Source organism: Syngnathus acus, chromosome 10 (genome assembly GCF_901709675.1).
Source record: "Syngnathus acus chromosome 10, fSynAcu1.2, whole genome shotgun sequence".
Taxonomy (NCBI): Eukaryota; Metazoa; Chordata; class Actinopteri; order Syngnathiformes; family Syngnathidae; genus Syngnathus; species Syngnathus acus.
In genome coordinates this window covers 8509779-8528046 of record NC_051095.1, presented here as the reverse complement: position 1 = coordinate 8528046, position 18268 = coordinate 8509779, and the positions used below count along the sequence as shown (strand labels likewise).

Sequence of the window (18268 nt, the reverse complement as noted above, 5' to 3'; positions counted from 1 at the left end):
TTTATTATTTGCATATATTTATTAAGCATCCCAGGATCCTACCAAAGGTGCAGTAGAAATTCAAAGCAACTCTATGTAAAAGCACAAAAAATATCAGCTGTGTTCAGGCTGATTCCAGCCATTTGTCTTTCCATTCACAGCGAGTCAAGAAAGCGAGCGAAAGATTTATGTGCAACCTGGACTGCATTTTGTGTTAGGACCGAGATACACTGCTGCTGTAAGCGGTTGTGGATCATGGAAAAATGAAAGCTTCCTTTACCTTCCCACCCGTACCTCTCTTCGATGTTCAGAAGGAAGGATGTACAAATACTGTGAGTTTAACGTGCACGACATAAACTTCTGGCTTTCACATTGTGTGTCTTTGGCCTGCGGTGGGCTTTTGATCAACAACGCTGAGCAGTGTTCAAGGGAACCGTTGACAGGAAATGAGAGGGCACACTAAACCGGCAAATATATCGGAGTTCATCTTTTGGTCTCATTTTACATCGTAAAAACACTTTGTCGCTAAAGCGCTGAATTACCTCTACAAGTGGGAACCAAACGACAACATGTTCTCTTTGATGATGTCGTCTGACCACATTGACATTTCTGCACCGACAGTCAGTCAGGAAATGCTAATGTCATCCATCTGCCACTGAGAAACAAAAGAAGCATCCAAACTGTGAACCTTCATCGTGCAACAAGATAATGACCTAAAACAGAATCACAAAGGAGGATGATGTTGAAGACTTTAGACTGGCCAAGACCGTCAGCTGACTTAAACCCTATTGAGCACGCTTGTGTAGGTTAGTCTCCAAAATGGCTGCCATCCTCTTCAATCCAAAGTACAAACGAGTTCAGGACACATGATTGTAATAAATAATGATGCATTCGTGTTTGTGGTTAAAGTGAACGTGATAACAAACGCAAAATATTTCTTTTGCTTCAGATGACACACTTTTGTATTGTCCCTTTGTCATAGTCCTCATTTTAGTTAAGCTTTTTAAACTTGATATGAATACGCTGATTTGTGTGTGATTAATTATTTTGGTTTGCACAAATTCTGTTTCTCAAGCAGACCTTCACAATGCCAGGCTGATTTAAGGTTTTTGGGGGTTTTGCTCCAAGTTGATTCATTGATATTGTGAAATCGTTAGCAATGAATGTGCGCTATTCAAAGTGTCAGAGTCTCAAACGTGACGCACAACTAGATATCAAGTCTTGTACAGAAGAGCGTTCACTGAGAAGAGCCGGCTTGGGTTGACACTTGAAACGGCCAATGCGATGTCTGTGAAATTGTCCCCTCCTCTTTTGTGGTCTACGTTTCAAGTCATTAAACATTTGAAGCTCTCTGGAGAAACTGATGCACTTGTGGAACAACAAAATGCGGACGACGCTTCATCTGCTGCTCCTGCTGATCCCGTTTGGAGGCAAGTCCAAGCTCAAAGGCAATGGAGTCATGTTCATCACTCTTACTGTGTTTTGTTCTGTTCAGGATACACGGGTCAGCCCACCTTCACAACAGAGACCAAAAAAGTTGGACAAAGTGTCTCTCTGGAATGTCCCCGCAACTCCTCTGAAATTCAGGCTCTTCATATTTGGATTCGACTTGCTTCTGGAAGCTTCCCAGAAATCTTAGGTCAGATGTCATCCTTTGATATGGCAGAACCCAAAACTGGGACATCAAAGAGTGGACGTCGTATAACAGTCAAGCAAGAGCCAGGGAAGTTTGTTCTGCAAATTAGTCAGGTGCAAAAAATCGACACAGCGCTCTACTACTGTTTCAAATTGCCATCATGGTTTCAAAATATGACATTTTTGAATGGAATATTTCTACTGGTCAAAGGTAAATATGGAAATGTGTGATTTGGCATTGAGAATATTTAGACGTTAATTGGTCATTTAAATATTTTGTTGCAGTTCTTTGATAATTAACATGACAGACTAAAAGGTCGATTTGCATTTCAGACGACCCAGAAGCAGAGACAGCCGTCACTGCTGTCACTCATGACTTGCAGTTCAACAAGAGCCGATCGCGGTGCTCGGTTCTCTCTCGCTCTGGTAATAAAACGTGTGAGGATGGACACAACTTTTATTGGCTCAGAGCTGGACCAGAGGATTCAAATCCCCACTTCATTTACACTCATGACGAATGTGAGAAAGTTGCAAAGGGCTCCATGCAGGAATGCGTTCACGCTTTCCATAACAACGTCGACGCCGGAACGTACTCTTGTGCTGTGGCCACATGTGGGCACATTTTTATGGCAAAGGCAACAAAGGTCAACACGCAAGGTAAATCAAATATTTTTATTTCAGGATTGTCAAGTAGCACGGATTTCAAAAAGTGCAAACTATTGTTTGCTGTTTGTTTTTTTTATCCTTCATGATCCAGACCCCAGCAAGTCTGATTTCCTAAAGACTGTTATCTTCGTCATGGCTGCTGCTTTGACCTTAATCTCCATCCTGTCAGTTTTTCTCATATACAAGGTCAAGACAAAAACGTTTTGTTGCTGCATAGGTGAGAGAAATTCCACTGCTTCTTTTGGGGTTCTCACAATTTGGGGGGGGGCATTCGTTTTCAAACATTTCCTCAATTTACGACCAATCCAATATAGTCGCCAAATGTCTCACTCAATGCCATCAGAAAATAATAAGAAAAAGAAAAGTGTAGGCATGCACTTTGGGAGATGGAAAAGATGTAATACAAGTTATTTTGGGAATCCTCGTGACGCCATTGCTTGATAGACTATCTCTCTTTGATGTTTAGCTTGTCTGCAAACTCGTGAAGAAACGTGCAGTGGTGTGCAGCAGGTCAGTCGATAGTCTCTCCGCACGTTTGCTCCCTTTCCACCTTCTTCTTGTGACACAAGTGACTTGTTTTCTCAGAGAACCGAAGACACTTTGGTTTATTCCGCGCCGACCATTGTCCCCAGGAAAAGTGGCAAAGCCAGCCAAACGAGAGCGAGAAAAAATGAGGATTTTAGCACGTATACGGACGTCTGCCTCCGCGAAACCTAACGAGATCAAATTTATTTAAAGTTTGTATTAAGATCTTTCACATTTCAAAAGTTTGCAGAAGTTTGCAGTGCAAGGAACCATATTTGGCATATTGGGACTGAACTAACACTGTACAACTTCTGTCAAAGTTTGTATTAAGAATTTTTACATTTCAAAAGTACTGCAGAAACTTACAGCGCAAGGCATAATGGGACTAAAATATCATTGTACAACCTCTGTCAATCAAAATAGAATGATTGCAGTGATTTTTAAAAAAACAGATTGCTTCATCAAAGACAAGGAAACTGTATTACAATGGTAGTGAGATTGCAAATGTGATAAAGGATTGAAGATGTAAAAAAAGAAAAATGGACTCAAGCTATTTTTCTGAAGTACCACATGCAGTTTAAAGATTCCAGTGATTCATGACAAGTGATTTTCATCATTTAAAAAAAAAAAAAAGATCGTGAATATGGTAAGTCACTCATGACTTGCACCGGTATGTGCTAAAAGCTAGCTAAATGTGAATTTGCAACAATACTGCTGACTCATTTGTTATTTAAAAAAATAATGTGTTTCTATTGCCATTACTTGCAGCTGAGAGTTTGTTAGTCTAATCTTGAAATGAAAAATATAATGTAACGAGAATAAAATGTCTGAGAAAAAATATGATTATTGTATTCATATTTTATGAGAAAAAAATCATCATCAGCACATTAGGAAAAAAACGAGACACTTCATCATCCATGTATGTCATTTATTTTGTATGAATGTAAAAACTATAATATTTTCATTATTTGCATATATTTACTAATCATCCCAGGATCCTACACAAATTGTACACAAATGTATTTCGTATCAATGTAAAAACTATTTATTATTTTCATATATTTATTAAGCATCCCAGGATCCTACCAAAGGTGCAGTAGAAATTCAAAGCAACTCTATGTAAAAGCACAAAAAATATCAGATGTGTTCAGGCTGATTCCAGCCATTCGTCTTTCCATTCACAGCGAGTCAAGAAAGCGAGCGAAAGATTTATGTGGAACCTGGACTGCATTTTGTGTTAGGACCGAGATACACTGCTGCTGTAAGCGGTTGTGGATCATGGAAAAATGAAAGCTTCCTTTACCTTCCCACCCGTACCTGTCTTTGATGTTCAGAAGGAAGGATGTACAAATACTGTGAGTTTAACGTGCACGACATGAACTTCTGGCTTTTGCATTATGTGTCTTTGGCCTGCAGGCCTTTGACCAACAACGCAGAGCAGTGTTCAAGGGAACCGTTGACAGGAAATGAGAGGGAACACTAAACCGGCAAATACATCAGAGTTCATCTTTTGGTCTCATTTTACATCGTAAAAACACTTTGTCGCTAAAGCGCTGAATTACCTCTACAAGTGGGAACCAAACGACAACATGTTCTCTTTGATGATGTCGTCTGACCACATTGACATTTCTGCACCGACAGTCAGTCAGGAAATGCTAATGTCCTCCATCTGCCACTGAGAAACAAAAGAAGCATCCAAACTGAGAACCTTCATCATGCAACAAGATAATGACCTAAAACAAAATCACAAACGAGGATGATGTTGAAGATTTTAGACTGGCCAAGACCGTCAGCTAACTTAACTTATATGAAGGGATTGACAATAAAGCTGACTTTGACTTTTGACTTTGACTTAAACCCTATTGAGCACGCATGTGTAGGTTACTCTCCAAAATGGCTGCCATCCGAGTACAAACGAGTTCAGGACACATGATTGTAATAAATAATGTTTGTGGTTAAAGTGAACGTGATAGCAAACGCAAAATATTTCTTTTGCTTCAGATGACACACTTTTGTATTGTCCCTTTGTCATAGTCCCTCACGTACTCATTGTTTTTAGTTAAGCTTTTTAAACTTGATATGAATACGCTGATTTGTGTGTGATTAATTACTTTCCTTTGCACCAATTCTGTTTCTGAAGCAGACCTTCACAATGCCAGGCGGATTTAAGGTTTTTGGGGGTTTTCCTCCAAGTTGATTCATTGATATATTGAAATCGTTAGCCATGAATGTGCGCTATTCAAAGTGTCAGAGTCTCAAACGTGACGCAGCAACTAGATAGCAAGTCTTGTACAGAAGAGCGTTCACTGAGTAGAGCCTGCTTGGGTTGACACCTGAAACGCCCAATGCGATGTCTGTGAAATTGTCCCCTCCCCTTTTGTGTTCTACGTTTCAAGTCATTAAACATTTGAAGCTCTCTGGAGAAACTGCTGCACTTGTGGAACAACAAGATGCGGACGACGCTTCATCTGCTGCTCCTGCTGATCCCGTTTGGAGGCAAGTGCAAGCTCAAATGCAACGGAGTCATGTTCATCACTCATACTCTGTGTTTTGTTCTGTGCAGGATACACGGGTCAGCCCACCTTCACAACAGAGACCAAAAACGTTGGACAAAGTGTCTCTCTGGAATGTGTCCGCAACCCCTCTGAAATTGAGGATTATCTTGCTTGGATTCGATTTGCTTCTGGAAGCTTTCCAGAAATCTTAGGTCAGATGCCATCCTTTGATATGGCAGAACCCAAAACTGGGACATCAAAGAGTGGACGTCGTATAACAGTCAAGCAAGAGCCAGGGAAGTTTGTTCTGCAAATTAGTTGGGTGCAAAAAAGCGACACGGCGCTCTACTACTGTTTCAAATGGACAACATGGGTTCATAAACTGACATTTTTGAATGGAGTATTTATACAAGTTAAAGGTAAGGTGATTTGGCTTTGAGAATAATTTAACACTAATTTATCATTTACATCATTTTTTGCAGTTCTTTGATAATTAATATGAAAGACTAAAAGGTCAATTTGCATTTCAGCCGACCCAGATGCAGAGACCGCCGTCACTGCTGTCAGTCATGACAAGAGCCGATCGCAGTGCTCGTTCGTCTCTCGCTCTGGTAATAAAACGTGTGAGGATGGACACAACGTTTATTGGCTCAGAGCTGGACCAGAAGATTCAAATCCCAACTTCATTTACGCTCATGACGAATGTGAAAAAGTTGCAAATGGCTCCATGCAGAAATGCGTCCAAGCTTTTCCAAACAACGCCGACGCCGGAACGTACTCTTGTGCTGTGGCCTCATGATCCAGATGGCAGCAAATGTGATATACCAAGGTCTGTCATCTTTGTCTTGGGTTCTGCTTTGGCCTTCAGCTGGATCATATCAGCCTTCCTCATATGTAAGATCAAGACAAAAGGCTGTTTTCACTGCAAAGGTAAGAGAACGTGCACATGAAGTCTCCAAATGCAAAAGCTGTTTGGCATCATTTTGACTCAAAGTGTCAAACTCAGGCCCTCGAAGGCCACTGTCCTGCATGTTAAAGCGGTTCCCCTCATCACCTGGGATTTAGACAAAAATTGAGCCATGCCTAAACATATAGTATATGTATATATCTATATATATCTAAATCGAGATGTCTATACAGACATATGTATATAGACATACATATAAGTTTGGACTTTTTAAAAGAACACCGCATAGTTTATTGCAAGTTATGTCATGGAACCTGAAAAGCTCTGGCTTGTGAGTCCTGTTTAAGAACCACTACTTGAAAGACTTTCTCTCTTCAATGTTCAGCTTGTCGGCAAACTCGTGAAGAATCGTGCAGTGGTGTGCAGCAGGTCAGTCGAAAGCCTCTCCGCACGTTTGCTCCCTTTCCACCTTCTTCTTGTGACACAAGTGACTTGTTTTCTCAGAGAACCGAGGACACTTTGGTTTATTCCGCTCCGACCATCGTCGCCAGGACAAGTGGCAAAGAGAGCCAAACGAGAGCGAGACAAAATGAGGATTTTAGCACGTATACGGACGTCTGCCTTTGCGAAACCTAACGAGACCAAATTAATGCAAAGTTTGCACTACGATCTTTCACATTTCAAAAGTACTGCAAAACTTTACAGTGCAAGGAATCATATTTGGCATAATGGGACTAAAATATCACTGTTCAACCTCCGTCAATCAAAATAGAATGATTGCAGTGATTTTTAAGAAAATAAATTGCTTCATCAAGGACAAGAAAACTGTATTACAATGGTAGTGAGATTGCAAATGTGATAAGGATTAGAAGATGTGAAAAATGGACTCGAGCTATTGTTTTTAAGTACCACATTCATTTTAAAGACTCCAATGATTCATGACAATGGATTTTCTTCATTTAAAAAATAAAATAATAATATGTTAAGGCTGTATGTGCAAATGAGAACAACGTATGGTTTCTGTTGTGGTTTATTTTCAACATGCTTACGTTGACGTTAATCCTGCACCAACAAAAAATAGGAAGTCATGAAATAAATGTCATATTCTGATTTCAACAAAGGTGTCCACTTCTTTCAGTTTGAGTGAAGCCAGCGTGTTCAGTCCTGCTTCAAATTGAACACTCAGACAGGATGAAGAACTGTACAGAGTGCTTTTTCTCGTCATCAACAGCAACAAGGGTTGAGTTTGTGTAACCTGAAATTCAACTACCCGGTGTGCTCATTTGGCAGTCCGGCCCTGCTGTCAGTCACGCATCGAATAATCCATTCGTATAAAATGGTCCAGACTTGAGATTGGAATTGAGATTAGTCTTTAGTAGTCACTCATAAAGTCATTCAACAAGTAGTGCAGCGGTGTCAAGCTCTGGCTCGCGTGCCAAATTTGGCTCACAGTGTAATTATATTTGGCCCGCAAAGACAAATTCTGTATCGCCTTTGTGTCAATACTAAATTTGCAAAATGTCTTCACTTTTAAAAATAGAGATGTTTCTAGCCATTTTTGTTACATTCATCTATTTTAAAATTTAAACCATTCTTACTAGTCTCTTATTTCAAAACTAGTCATTCATCAGTTTGTTGTGTCGCCTACACTGTATATAATATGAGACATTCATGCATTTATTTGGGTTGACATCATTGATGACTGATGATGCAGCCCACGACACAAATAAGGTTGACACCCCTGGTGTAGTGTGTATTAAACACATACATCTCAGACTAAAATAACTGAACCAAGCGGAATCTCAGAAGGCTCTCACGCTTTTGGCTTGTGGAGGCAGCCCAGCTAGGTGCTAACTTGTCCTCACAAGTGGGAACACAGCAACATGTGTTTGATTATGCGATGCAGTCAGACCACACTGTGACATTTTTGTACATGCAGCTAGTCAGGAAATACACGTTGCATCATAAACGGTCATACACAAATAGTTTGCACATCTCCACACTTCTCATATAAGCCTGTTACTTTTTGAACGAACTTGTCATTTTATTTGTTAAATACAAAACCTAAACGGTACTTTCATGTTATTTTCGTCACTTTGGTGGATTTTCAAAAGAAAACACAGATGCAAAAAAATCAAAGACAAATGATGGTGAAAAAAAATAAAGGGTTCGGCTGGAATTTGCTGGAAAACATTTCATTGATCACAATTTTTCTTCACCAAAGTGATGGAAAGGTTCAATTTGGACAAATATGAAGTCCACTTATGATCTCAAACTAACACCCAATGCTGATAGCATCAGGAAAATAAACTACAAAACATATTTAGTTTGCCAACAAGCACTCCCGCGACCCTCGTAATGATAAGCGACCCGGGAGATTAATAAATAAATTAAAAACAAAAAATGTTCTGCAACAGTTGTAATATTTGCCAATGTTTTTTTCATTTCGCAAAGAAATTTTGAACACGTGACAAGAAAAACTGTCTGCAACCATTTGCAAGTGTTTGCAACCTTTTAGGACCCGTTGATTACCCACCTAGCATAGGAATAGGAGTGCTATTTGCTGCCCAAATTGTCCACTTTTCGATTCTGCTGTCTTCACTAAAATCATTTTCAAAGGTATGAAAATCATCATACAATTTTAATTCTGACTTTCATCTCACCTTTGGGGTTTTGTCAAAACACTCCCAGCTAAGGTTTAATGTACAATACAGGATCCGTGTGACCACACTTCAGTGTGTCATTCAAAGAAAGTGTAAAGAACATATCAATCTTGTTTTGGAATCATCCAGCACAAACGCTTCGTGTTTATTGGTTAAGTAATGAGCATGTGGGTGTCGTTCAATCAGAGGCTTGACTGTCAGAAAATAATGCAAACTTACAGGAACGTTTTGGTGGACGCATTTCCGTCGGGTTGGGTCGACGCCTGAAACGACCAATGAGATGTCTTTGAAATTGTCCCCTCCCCTTTGGTGTGAATCGATTCAAGTCAATAAACATTTGATGCTGTGTGCAGGGACTGCCACTCACTTGCTGAAACGACGACAAAATGCAGACGGCGCTTCATCTGCTGATTCTGCTAATCCCATACGGAGGCAAGTCCGAGCTCAAGGACAATGGGGATAGTCATGTTCATCGCTCTTGTTAACATCATTGTTTTTGGTTTACTTCTGTTCAGGATGCACAAGTGGTCCCACCTTCACGACAGAGATGACAGCGGTTGGACAAAATGCCTCTCTGGAATGTCTCAGAGATGACACCACTGCGCGAGATGTTCTTTTTTGGATTCGACTTGTTTCTGGAACTTTTCCTGAATTTTTAGGTCACAACGCACCCGGTGGTTTCACAAGACAGGAGTCGTCAAAGAGTGGACGTCGTATCACAGTCAAGCAAGAGCCAGGGAAGTTTGTTCTGCAAATTAGTCAGGTGCAAAAAAGTGACACAGCGCTCTACTACTGTTTCCTCTGGACACCGTGGATTCATGATGTGATATTTTTGAAAGGAATATTTCTGCAGGTCAAGGGTAATTTTGACAAATTGACAATATGTCATTGGGCTTTGAGAAATTTCCAGATACTATACTTAAAGGTGAATTCTGTTTTTCAGATTTTCCAGAAGCAAAAACCTCTGTCTTTGCTGTCACTCATGACTTGTTGTCTGACGAGAGCCGTCTGGGACCATCTGTGACCTCGCGCTGCTCGGTCGTCTCTCGCTCTGGGAGTAAAACGTGCGCAGATGGACACAACGTTTATTGGCTCAGAGCTGGACCAGAAGATTCGAATCCCCACTTCATTTACACTCATGACGAATGTGAGAAAGTTGCAAAGGGCTCCATGCAGGAATGCGTTCACACTTTCCCAAACGTCAGCGCTGGAACCTACTCTTGTGCTGTGGTCACATGTGGCCACATTTTTATGGCAAAGGCAACAAAGGTCATCACGCAAGGTAAATCTAATATTTTGATATCAGAATTGTCAAGTAGTACAGATTTTAAAAAGTGCAAATCACTGTAATGTTTTCTTTTTTCCCATGATCCAGATGGCAGCAAATGTGATATACATAGGTCTGTCATCTTTGTCTTGGGTTCTGCTTTGGCCTTAAGTGGGATCATATCAGCCTTCCTTATATGCAAGATCATGACAAAAGGCTGTTCTTACTGCAAAGGTAAGAGAATGTGCACATGTAGTCTCCAAATGGAAAAGTTTTTTGCCACAATTTTGACTTGAAGTGTCAAACTCGGGCCCTGTGATTTAGACAAAACTTGAGCCATGCCTAGATCTAGACGTGTCTTGTATATGTACACACACATTTAAGTCTGCATAGTATATTCCAAGTTATGTCATGGAACTAAGAAAACTCTGGTTCGTGAGTCCTATTTAAGAACCACTACTTGAAAGACTTTCTCTTTTCGATGTTCAGCTTGTCGGCAAACTCAAGAAGAAACATGCAGTGGAGCGCAGCAGGTCAGTCGAAAGTTTCTCCACGTTTGCTCCCTTTCCACCTTCTTCTTCTGACACGTCTGACTTGTTTTCTCAGAGAACCGAGGACACTTTGGTTTATTCCGCGCCGACCATCGTTGCCAGGAAAAGTGGCAAAGCCAGGCAAACGAGAACGAGAAAAAACGAGGGTTTTAGCACGTATACCGACGTCTGCCTTCGCGAAGCTTAATAAGGCGGAAATGATAAAATGCTCGAAAACGTTCGCATACCAGACCCTTTATTTTATTTTATTTATTTTTTTTACAGTCAGGAAAGAACCATTTTTGGTGTGTTTATGAACAAAAGTAACAACCATGTGATTGCTCTCAATTAGAAAATATGTTTTAAGGCAAGGCAGCCTTATTGTGTAGCGCATTTCATGCACAAGGTAACTCAATGCGCTTCGCGTCCCTAAAAATACATTTAAAGATAATCACCCCAAAAAATATAATTGAAGGCATTTGAAAGCCAAGACACAAAAAACACAAACTAAATAATTTAAGACATTTAAAAGCAAAGAGTTGGAAATATTTACTAAAATTCAGTCAATGAGATCAGTTGGATCTAATGATAAGTAAACAATATAGTTTACAATTCCTCAGATCATAAATGCAGCAATCATGATGAATAGTTTTGGACAAGTTACTATATTAAGAAAAAAAATCTGAATTTTTGTCATTCAATGACTGATGATAATGACCAGGTTTCATCACAAGCAAAAGTCTTAATGAAGGCTTCAACATGTGCTTTATGTGAAAATTATGACAACTTATTTTTATTTTCAACATGTTTTGTCGCTTGTCATTGCAAACAATAAAATGTTTAATCTTGAAATAAATGAACGGTAAATAGTTCTGTTCTGATTTTAACAATGATGCTGTAGTGCTTGAAGGGATCATTTGGACAGGAAGTCGAAATCTCACGAGGTCACGCTTTCTTTTTTTATTCATTTACAAGCGTCATCCACGACGAGCCTTCAACTTTCCATTTAGCATCTGTGGCAGGAAGTTCGAAGCGTGTGTGCATGCGTTTCTGTTTTTTTTTTTTTGTGCTTTCCTGTGTTAACGCGTTTGTATTGGTTCTCTTCAGCTTAAGATATTACTTTTTTGTCCCAGTCCCAGCTTCCTCCCCCAAAAATGCTTGTCATATGAACTGAAGACAACATTTTAGCGGGGATCACAAAGGACCACACACTTCCAAAACAGATATGGCAAACATTTTAAATATGGACAAATTACATCGCTGGGTGCAAAATAACGTTGTCTGCTATTTCATTTTTCATAATGCATTCCTCATGAAAGATCCACTGCTCGATTTGAAGCAAACAATAAAAATATATTGAATGTGAGGTCAAACTGGATCTGCGTTCTTCTGCTGAGATTTAAGCAGAGAATTGTCACATTCATGAAAATGCACAGAAAAAAAACAAATGTGAGCTGAATGAAGACAGTGCATGTTTTGTTCCAAAGATCAAGATTTAATTCACAATAAATGCATGGAAACTAGATCGTGACAACAGCGACCACAATCACGGAAGAGGCAAGCAGAGTCCCGAGCACGATGCCGACTGGTTTCAGATCTTGTTCTGAAATAGACAATCACACAAAACCACATGAGATGTGCCACAACTGCCTCTGATTGAGCCAACATTTTAATTTCATGTAAACTAAAACAAATAAATTAATAATTTATTATATATATTTTGAAAATTTCACCCGAAAGCTGAATAACCTTAAATTTGAGTGAGTAGCTCTTTTTAGGTCACTTCTAAGATGCTTGGGTTCTGTACTTACTGACATTTTGTTTTGAGTGAACATGTATGAGAAGAAGCTAATTTTAGACCCTAAGATGGTGTTAGAGAGTCACGCCGCAACAGGAAGTCGTAAGGCCCAACCTATTCTGTGAAACAAAAAAGAGGAACTTGTCCATCATCCCAGTGTCTACTAAGACACCTATTTAGGTTGAGGTAGTGGGCAGGTGATTAAGAACATCAAATTATTACTTTATTATCAAATCCCACCTGCACACTATTTTTAGGTCTGGAACAAACTCTACTTTTGGGAGAACCACTTGTTGCCTAGATGTTCTTTAAGATGTTGGGGTCGGTGTCATTGCATGCTAATTTCAAATTTCAAATACATACGTATCTCCACATGAGTTCCTTGGCCAAACAGGATCTGCCCACATGTTGCCACCGCGCAGTGGTATGTCCCACTATCGGACGAGTTCTGGATGAGTTTGAACAGATGGTAGACACAGCTCCCTTGTGCCTTTTCATCATCTGCCTCGGTGTAAATGATGTGCGAGGAGGAGTCTTGTGATCCGGATTTGAACCAGTACACGCTGCATTCACCCGGACACAGACTGTTGTTCTCCTTGCTCTCTGAGAGAATGGAACACTGGAGCGTCACCGACTGGCCCGCCTCGACGGACATGGCTTGCGGAATTTGCTTCACGTTGAAGGACTTGTGCATGGGACCTGCAATGTATGGGAAGTAGAACTTGTTCCCAGTGTCACCCTTTGATGGGGAAGATGAAGCTCTTTTCACACTGCACTCAGTCGGTTTATATTTTGGGCTTTTGGCTGACCTTAAACAAACCCTGACCCAAAAATGAATCAACCTTTGCTCCCGACCTTCACATGAACTCCCAAACCTTCAATGAGACACATGCTCAAGTGCAGTGTGAAAAGAGTGACTGAAGAAAAAGAGAAGATTGTTTCCCAAAATGCTCCGCCTCAGTCAATTGACGTGTGACGCCATCGGGGGTCATATAGTTTTTCACCACCGGGAAGTATGCGCAACATAAAGTCTTTACCTTTCACAAGCAAATGTGTACTGCCAATGAAGCGCATGTTGTACGAGGTGCCAGCTTGGCAAGTGTACGTGGCTTCGTCCTCTTTGTTGACATTGGCGATGTTTAAAAAGTAAACGTCTCCTGTGTGCCAACTTGTGAATCTGCCGTTTTGAAAGTGACTTCGAAGGAATAGTTCTCCAAAGTAGCCCTCCACGATGGTTTCGATCACGTAACCGACTTTTATCTTGTACCAGTAAAATATGTCTCCCGTATTCTCGGTGCGTGAGCATGCAAAAGTCACGTTAAGACCAACTTCCACGCTGACCAAAGACACTGGCTCCAGTGCTTGAATCAGAGCTGGGAAAGTAAAATGGAAACAATTATTCTTCAAATCTGATCTTGAGATTACATAAGTAATGTTACCAATGCTGCACTCACATGGCGCGCTGAGAAGTACGAGTGCAGTTAGTCCGGCGGTCATCGTGACAGCGAGGCTGACCCGAGTGTTGTCGATCCACTCAGTCATGAAGACATCTGCAGGTTGCAAACTATCGTGACACTGAAATGCAGAAAATTGGCTTCCGCTGCATTTTTTCTACTGGTGACCCATTTTCACGGAGCGTCACATAACACCATCGGTGGCCCTGAAAAAAAAGAACTCAACAAAAAAATGTGATGATTCCAGAGATTTTCATTGTTCAGACTCTTGAATGGTCACAACGTCAACACCTTGAAAGTTGAATGGGCTATCTAAATTCACTTCACAGTTTATTGTTAAGTTACGGACTTTTTTTTTTTTTTTTTACCAATTGTTTTTGTTTTCATTCCTTTTAAAAGAAAATATCTTTAACAGGCTTTAAATTGACCTCTATGACTATGAAGATAGAATTTCCATCTATCCCAGACACACACCTTTCAGGCACCCTAACCAAAAATCACACAACACACACACACACACGTACTTGTTTACTCACTTTCAAACAGTTGAGGCCTCCTGCCACAGTTGCCGCATGGAAAGTCAAAGCCTTCTTGTGGTTGACAAATCTTCAAGCCGAAGCGAGGCACAAAACTACGGCTTCTCTTTGCCTTCACCCCGAATGAAAGAAGCATTGAGAAATGATAACAACACTACATATGCATTTCAGGGCATATTTATTGGTTGTAGTGGTGAGCGCCACAAAAACACATGTTGGAAAAAATAAACAATGAATAGTTCTCAGTGATGGGACACTAAAGCCTGTAAATACACATCTTTTGATCATCTTTATTCATTTGAATATTTTAAAACAATCGTGGTAGTTTTTCTTTCTTGAGTAATTTTGCCAATTTATTCAACAGCATGATCATTTGGGTACAAATGAACACCGGAATATACACAAAATTCCTCTGGGGTTCTCGCATTCGTCTGGCTCGCTTTACCACTTTTCCTGGTACTGATTTTCGGCACGGAATAAACCAAGGAGTCCTCGTCTCTCTGAGAAAACAAGACGCATGTGCCATGAAAAGAAGATGAAAACCTGCTGAATTCTTTTTTTCTACTTACTTGCTTCACATGACTGGATGTTTCTTCATGGGTTTGTGAACAAGCTAAACGATCGGGGAAAAAATGCATCAAAGCAATCATTAGCGAGCCGTAGCTTGGAGGTCCCCAGAAAAAAATGCAATAAATTCTGCTGTAATATTTTCTTCTCGCGTATGGTCACAGACACACCCACAAAACAATTCAAAACTCAAAAATAAAGTTTTTACTTGAACAACAGAAATTATTATTACAGGATTAAAGGCCTGTTGCTTTTAGAAGAAAAGGCATATTTTTGTTAATAAAGTCCTATTTTTCTTGGAAAAAGAAAATATCTAGAATAAAATATGTATTAAGACTGCGCCAAACTTAAATTTTTAAAGTTCACTTGTTAAAGTATGACTTACTTGATACGTTGGTAGCCTTTTGTTTTTGTTTTTCTATCTCTGCTATATTCTCATAACATTACCTCATTTTTCTTTGATTGAATTTGTTATAGTAACATTATGACTTGTTTTGTGAAAAATTGTCAACTTTTTAATTCCTGTAGCATTTAAGGATACACCTGGTTTATTTGGTATTAAAATTTTGAGGAAGGATTTCTCTTTGCTAAAAAGTAAAAGCTTTGAGAAGCCCTCAAAATTAATAATGCTGAGAATCTCTTACCTCTGCAGCCAAAGCATTTTTGTGTCATTCTCTTTTCGATGAGGATGGCTAAAAAGATGACGATTGAGACCAAAGCAGCACCCAAGACGTAGACAACATACTGACATGTATCACACCCGCTGGCATTTTGAGCTGGACGATGTAAGGAAAACAAATCATCATTTACACATAAAAGCACACAATTGATACCACTGAAAATGAAATATTTACCTTTATTTGTTGCCTTTCCTATAAAAATCTCTCCACAGGTGGCCACAGCACAAACGTCCGTTCGGGCATCAGAAGAGCTGACGTTTTTCGAAACAGCGTAAACGCATTTCTGCATCAAGTCGTTTCTGACCTTTTCACACTGCTCATGAGCATAAACGAAGCTGGCAAGTACGCCGTTAGTTCCAGAACTGAACCAATAAACTTTGTGTCCATCTGTACAACTTTCAGTGCCACGGACGGGATGGAGGACGGAGCACTGTGAGCTCTCGTACGGTCCTGGTCGGCTCTCATCAGACCCCAAGTTTTGAATCTCAGTCTCATTATCTATGAAAAGAAATGTAAGAATGGCATTTTTTTTCCAAAACCATCTTACAATGTACTTACTTTACCTCTGACCTGAAGAAATGTTCCACTCAAAAACTTCTCCGGGTAAGTCACTCTCAAGCAGTAGTATATTGCAATATCACTTTTCTGCACTTTACTAATTTGCAGAACAAACCTTCCAGACTCTTTTTTGGCTGTGAGACGTCCACGTTTTGATGGCTCATTTTTAAGTGTATTTGACGATCCAAATAAAATTTCAGGAATAGTTCCAGGAACAAGTCTGATCCAAACAAGATTTAACGTTTGCACTTTATAGGTACAATTCAGCGAGACATTCTGTCCAACTGCAATCGTCTTTGTCGTAAAGTCCGGACCACCAACACATCCTGAGTAGAAAAAAAAGTAGAGATGTTAAAAAGAGTGATGTAAACTGTACACGCGACTCCATTGTCCTTGAGCTTCGACTTGCCTCCGTATGGGATCAGTAGAATCAGAAGATGAAGCGCCGTCCACATTTTGACACTCAGCAAGTGAACAGCACTCCATCTAGACGGCATCGAACGTTTCTTTTTTTACTGAAATCCATTCACACCAAAGAGGAGGAGACTGTTTCACAGACATCTTCATTAGTGGTTTTATGTGTCAGCTCAACCCAGTGGAAATATGTCCACCAAATATTTCCAGTATGCTTTATGTTCTTAAATTGAATTGTCTTTGTGAACTTTATAGAATTACAAATAATATGCTCGTCACTTCGATAACAAATCATGAACCGTTTGTGTTGAATTGGATCTTTTTTTTTTTATTACATGTTCATTCTGCTCGCATTCCCCTCCAAAAGTATCGGAAGGATCTAACCCCCTTCCGCATGGGTGGGATTTTCTTTCTTGTGGTTGACACACGTAGGTGGAAATCGGTGTTTGCACCATTGTGGGAGTGAACACAGCCGATGGGAACGGCGTAAAGTTGACATGGCTGAAACATTTACAGACGCGCTGGAATCCATGCAGGACATCGACGTGAACACAATATGTTTTTTATAAGGAAATCCAAAAGGTTGTCTGCTGACGAATGATGTCAAGTTGGCTGCCGCGAAGATGGCCTTTTGGAGGCCATTTTCAATCATGTGTCCGTGTTTGATAACGATTAGATTTGATTTCTTCCTCTTGATGAATGCTTTTATGGTTTAAGAGTCTTAAGTCTTTGTCTGTGGAGATTAGAGTTGGAAGTCTGTAGTTCTCGGAAAACAAGTGTCAACTTCACATATAAAGTAAGAGCCATGATGCGAGGGGGGTGAGAAGTGTGAAGTAGTGTCTGTATGACTGTTCATGACGGCACACGTACTTCCTGACTGGCCATAGGTGCAAAAATATCACAGCGGGGTCTGGCAGCATTTGATGATGCCCTACCATACCATTTCCTGTAAATCTTTCATTGAACTTTGGCGGCGTTTAGTGGTTGAGTCATGCTCTATGGAGTCAGTATCACAATGATGAGGCTGTTGCAAATGTAAACACAATTAGAATAGGCCTCTTTGGCACTTGTGATTAGCTAGGTAGCTTGAGCTCTGCCATTGTATCGCTGTAACCTTTCTCTTACTTCATTGGCTTTCCCTTCTTTATGACACTCTTTGCGTATACGTAGGAGTTGCTCTCACTTAAGACTATAAGGTCACACATTATCACACAGGCTAGGCAGAGTCGCCCTCTTGTGCTTTTGAAGTGATGATTTAAACATCCAATCTTTCATCTAACTATAAATGGGTTTGAACCAAATAAATGCCTAGGCTCTTTCACTTGGTTTGTAGCTTGCAGCTCCGTATAGTGTCTATCTAGACATGCAACCAAATGCCTTTGTTTGTCCACTGGAGCTGTCCCCAAAGCGCGTGCATGGCCTACTTGTTCCCATCTTTCTCCGGTGTGTGTGCGCGCAGACGGGCGGCTTCCAAGGTGGCTTGGGCGGTCTCAGCATGGGCCGTACACTCGTCATCAAGGGACAATCCATTCCCCAAGCAACCAGGTAATGACCCCCCCCCCCCCCCCCCCCCACCACCACCACCACCACCACC

At 40.4% G+C, this 18268-nt stretch overlaps 3 protein-coding genes across 3 annotated transcripts; 2 read left to right on the top strand and 1 right to left on the bottom strand.

The window, feature by feature from the left end:
• Window positions 1-996: 996 nt before the first annotated feature.
• On the top strand, window positions 997-11942 carry LOC119129713. The gene is made up of 12 exons (XM_037263092.1): window positions 997-1409; window positions 1475-1825; window positions 1948-2271; window positions 2372-2497; window positions 2747-2790; window positions 6712-6840; window positions 9263-9332; window positions 9386-9730; window positions 9814-10152; window positions 10246-10371; window positions 10627-10670; window positions 10744-11942. The coding sequence occupies exons 1-12, from the start codon at window positions 1343-1345 to the stop codon at window positions 10873-10875; spliced, it is 2097 nt and encodes a 698-aa protein (XP_037118987.1). The 5' UTR covers window positions 997-1342; the 3' UTR covers window positions 10876-11942.
• LOC119129120 lies at window positions 4946-6099 on the top strand. Its single transcript, XM_037262180.1, has 3 exons — window positions 4946-5301; window positions 5369-5719; window positions 5831-6099. The coding sequence occupies exons 1-3, from the start codon at window positions 5256-5258 to the stop codon at window positions 6097-6099; spliced, it is 666 nt and encodes a 221-aa protein (XP_037118075.1). The 5' UTR covers window positions 4946-5255.
• A 199-nt stretch (window positions 11943-12141) lies between the features above and the next one.
• LOC119129712 lies at window positions 12142-16756 on the bottom strand. The gene is made up of 10 exons (XM_037263091.1): window positions 16670-16756; window positions 16266-16586; window positions 15877-16200; window positions 15667-15807; window positions 15025-15068; window positions 14815-14955; window positions 13920-14076; window positions 13503-13838; window positions 12829-13164; window positions 12142-12270 (listed from the first exon to the last, which is right to left on the bottom strand). Exons 1-10 carry the CDS (start codon window positions 16713-16715, stop codon window positions 12188-12190), a joined length of 1929 nt encoding a protein of 642 aa, XP_037118986.1. The 5' UTR covers window positions 16716-16756; the 3' UTR covers window positions 12142-12187.
• Window positions 16757-18268: the final 1512 nt, after the last annotated feature.

Excerpts from the sequence above, each read along its gene's own strand:
- LOC119129712 (XM_037263091.1), bottom strand. The coding sequence starts at position 16,715 with ATGTGGACGGCGCTTCATCTTCTGATTCTACTGATCCCATACGGAG. Across the intron at positions 16,587-16,669 it reads TCTACTGATCCCATACGGAG|GATGTGTTGGTGGTCCGGAC; the intron begins GCAAGTCGAAGC and ends TTTTCTACTCAG. Across the intron at positions 15,069-15,666 it reads AAAATGCTTTGGCTGCAGAG|CTTGTTCACAAACCCATGAA; the intron begins GTAAGAGATTCT and ends CCGATCGTTTAG.
- LOC119129120 (XM_037262180.1), top strand. The coding sequence starts at position 5,256 with ATGCGGACGACGCTTCATCTGCTGCTCCTGCTGATCCCGTTTGGAG. Across the intron at positions 5,302-5,368 it reads CCTGCTGATCCCGTTTGGAG|GATACACGGGTCAGCCCACC; the intron begins GCAAGTGCAAGC and ends TGTTCTGTGCAG. Across the intron at positions 5,720-5,830 it reads AGTATTTATACAAGTTAAAG|CCGACCCAGATGCAGAGACC; the intron begins GTAAGGTGATTT and ends TTTGCATTTCAG.
- LOC119129713 (XM_037263092.1), top strand. The coding sequence starts at position 1,343 with ATGCACTTGTGGAACAACAAAATGCGGACGACGCTTCATCTGCTGCTC. Across the intron at positions 2,498-2,746 it reads AACGTTTTGTTGCTGCATAG|CTTGTCTGCAAACTCGTGAA; the intron begins GTGAGAGAAATT and ends TTTGATGTTTAG. Across the intron at positions 10,671-10,743 it reads CATGCAGTGGAGCGCAGCAG|AGAACCGAGGACACTTTGGT; the intron begins GTCAGTCGAAAG and ends TTGTTTTCTCAG.